The 4,167-nt window shown below is 53.5% G+C and overlaps 2 protein-coding genes across 3 annotated transcripts in view; one reads left to right on the top strand and one right to left on the bottom strand.

The window, feature by feature from the left end:
- Mast1 (microtubule associated serine/threonine kinase 1) overlaps nt 1-182 on the top strand; it is a 35,862-nt gene extending 35,680 nt beyond the window's left edge. Inside the window, 1 exon segment of the mRNA XM_033757320.1 lies at nt 1-182. This exon segment is cut by the window's left edge and continues 104 nt beyond it. Coding sequence (XP_033613211.1) covers nt 1-108 — 108 coding nt within the window. The 3' untranslated portion in view covers nt 109-182.
- A 458-nt stretch (nt 183-640) lies between these two features.
- On the bottom strand, nt 641-3,503 carry Dnase2 (deoxyribonuclease 2, lysosomal). 2 transcript variants are annotated; one of them, XM_010613375.3, is made up of 7 exons: nt 3,222-3,503; nt 2,938-3,118; nt 2,773-2,851; nt 2,158-2,322; nt 1,884-2,081; nt 1,307-1,490; nt 641-1,064 (listed from the first exon to the last, which is right to left on the bottom strand). In XM_010613375.3, the coding sequence occupies exons 1-7, from the start codon at nt 3,314-3,316 to the stop codon at nt 959-961; spliced, it is 1,008 nt and encodes a 335-aa protein (XP_010611677.1). In that variant the 5' UTR covers nt 3,317-3,503; the 3' UTR covers nt 641-958. The 2 variants fall into 2 exon arrangements, with proteins under 2 accessions (XP_010611677.1, XP_010611676.1); XM_010613374.3 differs by having other exon boundaries at nt 980-1,490.
- Between the last annotated feature and the right edge of the window lie 664 nt (nt 3,504-4,167).

The raw sequence follows: 4,167 nt of genomic DNA, 5'->3' as shown, positions 1-4,167 counted from the left end.
AGCACCAAGCCTGACACAGGCCTGAGCTCTCGGGGCCCTGCTGAAGCTGTGCCTCCAGTAGGCTTGACCAAAAGAGGGGTGTCCAGCTCTGCACCCCCAGGCCCATAGCCAAGGAGTCCGTTGGTCCTTCTGTACAGCCACCTGTATACATTGTACACATATAAATAAAGTGCGTCAGTACTGTGTGAGCTTGCAGGGCTTTCATCCATGGCAAGTCGAAACATCAAGTGCACCTGTCCCCTTGCCCCTGGACTGGTTGGGGGAGGAAAACATGGGTTCCTAGGGTCTCAAACTTCCAATTTCTCACCTTTGCACCTGCTACCCCCAGGCCCTTAAGAATAGAGGAGCCATGGGGCTGGGGATTTAGCTCAGTGGTCCGCCACCTGCCTTGCAAACTCAAGGACCCAAGTTCGATCCCCGGTACCAAAAAAAAAAAAAAAAAAAAAAAAATAGAGGAGCCGGGTGTGGTGATGATACACACCTGTAATCCCAGCAGAGAAGGCTGAGGCAGGAGGATTTCATGAATTCCATGCTAGCTTGGGTTGGTTGCATATAGAGTTCAAGACCAAGATGAACTACATAGTGAAAAACCTGTCTTACCGGGAAAAACAAACAAACAAAAACACCAACAGAGAAAGGCCAGTGTGGTTGTAATCCCAACACTCTGGAAGGCTGAGCAAGAGGATCTCAAGTTTGAGCCCAGTATGGGTAACTTAGTGATACAGTGAGACGATGTTTTTTTTTTGGGGGGGGGAGGCTGGGAATATAGTTCAGTGTGAGGACACTGGGTTCAGTCTGCAGTGCAAACAAAACAAAACAACAAAAAGTAAATGTTGCAACACTGTGTCCCACACCCACCTGAAGAAAGGTTAACAGCTTCATTCACCACTTTCCTTTTTTCCCCTCAATGATCCTGAGTGGTACATGATAATGATTTTCATTTTGCAGATGAACAGAGTCACAGACAAGATAAGGCACACAGGTCACACAACGAGGGAGATGAACTGTGATTCAAACCTAAGTCTAGGACTGGGTGCAGCTCAATGTAGAGCACATTCCTAGCACTGCAAAAAGAACAAACAGGAAAACTCAAGTCCAGGCTGATTCCTGAGCCTTCGTTCTTTGCCCTCCTGGCTTCCAGGCCCTGGGGTCTCCCTCACAGGGATTGGTGACCTTTGCCAGAGGCTGGAAGGCCTTCCAGAGGGCCGGCAGTTGGGTGCACAATGTTCCCCCTCCCCGATGCTCCTCTCCAAGGTTGCGATTCATGTCACCCACACAGACCCAGGGCTCTCTTGGGGCCACACACCACTTAGAATGGTCCTCTGAGGCAGAAAAGGTTGGTCCAGCTGGTCCAGGGAAGCTTGTCTGATTCACATTCAAAACGTGCCAGGGACCAGAGCAGTTGGATGGAAGGGTACCTGGAGAGTTCGGCCAGAACTGAACTTGCAGGTTTGTACTAAGAGCTTCTGCCAACCAGCCAGAGTACAGATCTGCGGAGGGAGGAAAAAGTATAGTCAGGGGCAGGCCAGGGTCCTTCTACAGATTCCCTAGGTCACCTCTCTTCTCTGAGTTCAAAGGTCAATTCTCAGCAACTCCCAGAATGGTGTGAAGAATCCTTACCAAATTCTTTACGTGCCTTGCATAACAATTCTTTGAGGTAGGCATCCCCACTTTTCAGATGAGTAAACTAAGGATCAGGTTAAATCATATACATACAGCCAGATGCCAGTATGTGGACCCAGCTGTGTCAGTTGATTGCCTCTCGTGTGATTATGGTTTCCAAAGAGATCTGGTCCCTGACCCTGGCCTGCCCAAGGCCCCTGACCCACCAGGCAGCCCCTCTGCAAAAGAAGAGCTCATCATTTCTCTGCTAGATAGCTCACCATCTCCAAATTTTGCAGCTTTGGTAAAGCTCTGAAAAGTATTCCCTGCCTGCGACGTGAGCATTACACTGCTGTTCCACGGTTCCCGGTGAATGTGTTGGCCCTTGACCACGTCCACCAGGTCAGGGAATTTCTGGGCAAAGATGTCATCTAGCTTGTAGTTAAAGACCAAGGGGAAGATATAGGCCAGCTGCCTGCCTGGAATGACAGGGGAAGAAGAAACTCTGGAGCAAGTGAGGCTTCGCCCTGCCCTCCTCTCCCCTGCTCTACTTACCAATCTTTGTGAACTCAGTGAGGGGGAAAGACACACAGATTAGGGTCTGCCCATAGGTTTGGGCATTGTGAGGCCAGGTGTATGCACCAGAAGACGGAGTGGGTGGGAAGCGTGGCACACTGTGGACCAGCCAGAAGCCTCCTTCTTGGTCCAGGAGCAGGACACCTGAAGCAGAAAAGGAGGGTTGGAGGTACTCAAGACTTTCCCCTCAAGCAAGCTCGTCAGCCAACAAGGACGCCCTCAGTTTGCTGGGGACTTGGACAGAGTGCAGAGAGAAAATATGTTCGCGCTTATCAGACCCCAGAGCAGGTCCCCACACTCTATGCAAGTCAAAAGTTACCTTGGAAGCCAGGTGCAGTGGTCTGTGCCTTTCATCCCAGCACTTTAGGAAGCTAAGACAGGAAAACTGAAAGACTTTTTTTTGCTTTTGAGACAGGGTCTCATTATGTAGTTCATGCTAGCCTCAACTCTCAGCAATCCTACCGCGATTAAAGGCATGCACCACCACGCCCAGCTTAAGCCTCTCTAAAAAGAATTGAGGATGTAGCTCAGTGCTAGAGTCCTGAGTTCAATCCCTGGGACCTCCAAGTCCTGAATCCGAAGTCAAGGCCTCACCCTTTGAGTGGCCACGGCTGGAAGCATCCGGAGCCCAGGCCGATTTGGGCGGCTGGTCATTGTACAGCAGAAAGGCGAGCTGGGGGGTAATGGAGGGGCACCGTGAAGGTCCACCCGCAGCGGGGCGTGCCGAACCCCCCCTCCCGGGTATGGCCCGGCTCCAACCTGACTGGCATTGCCCCGGTAAAGCGGCTGCAGGCTGCGGCCCACGGCGCCCTCAGAGCTGTTGATGGGCCCAGCACCGTCGCGCCAGCCCCCGGAGCCTGCGTCCAAGTAGCGGTAGCGCAGCCCCCTCCATGCGTCGTCCCCAGGGCCGCTCTGGGCGGGCAGCTTGTAGACCACGAACCTGCAGGGTGGAAAGGCACGGGAGGCTGGAGGGGAGAGAAAAGATAGGCTCCTCACGGGGCTTTGCGACTCCGGTGCTCCCCGCCCTACCGGCCTGTGCTCACCAGTCCACGGGCTGCCCCGCGTCCCCTTGGCAGCGCAGAGCCCCGCCGGGGACCCACAACAGCGCGCCCAGTAGCAGTGCGCCCAGAGAGACCATGTGGCTGCGTGGAGGAGCCTGTGTGTGTCGGGGTCACGGGAAACAGTCAAAAGCCCCGGACGAACCAACTTCCTCAAACTTGCCGGGCAGCCCGGACCGGTGAAAACCAGGGTGGAGACTCGCCCCCGGACTGGAACAGTGATTTGCACCACAGCCTCCCGCTCTGGGGCGGGGCTTCTTTCCGTCCTGCAGGCCCGCCCCTTCCAGGGCCTAAGCGAGCTGCGCTAGCAGGCTCCACCCTTGAGAGGCTCCACCCTTGGCCACGCTCCTTCTGGCTAAATCTGACCTCCAATTGGCCTCCTCGAGCCTAGGCTGGATTCCTCCTTTCTATGGCTAAAGTGGATCCTCGCTCATCCCTGGCTTTTGAATCAAGCACAAATTTAGATTCCTTTCTTGCCTTAGAACCTGAGCCCAACTCTTGTTACCTTTACTCTCAATGGACATTCCGGATCCTCCTCCTTTTCATCTTGCACGTTTTCCTGTGTTCCTCTTAAACTAGCCAAGGGGTCACTTTGCATTGTGGTTGGGCAAAGGGTGATTGATGATGGAGCTTTGGAGTGGGGCTGAGATTTTTTTTTTTTTTTTTGTACTGGGGATCTAACTCAGGTCCTTGTGCTTGCAAGGCAGGCACCAGAACCACTGAGCTAAATCCCCAGCCCTGAGATTTTTTTAAATTTTTGTACTAGGGATTGAACCCAAGAGTGAAAGGGGGGTCGCGTGCCCCTTCCCAATTAGGCCAGTCACGCACCGAGAAGTCCGGCAGGAGATCTTTATTGTAGGGAGGCGAGCAGGAGGCAGGAAGGGGGAGAGAGAGGGAGAGAGGGAGAGAGAGAGAGAGAGAGAGAGAGAGG

Source organism: Fukomys damarensis, unplaced genomic scaffold, assembly GCF_012274545.1.
Source record: "Fukomys damarensis isolate Sample0158 unplaced genomic scaffold, DMR_v1.0_HiC HiC_scaffold_30, whole genome shotgun sequence".
Lineage (NCBI taxonomy): Eukaryota > Metazoa > Chordata > Mammalia > Rodentia > Bathyergidae > Fukomys > Fukomys damarensis.
Note: the sequence above shows the minus strand (reverse complement) of the source record. Positions and strands in the feature narration are given on the sequence as shown.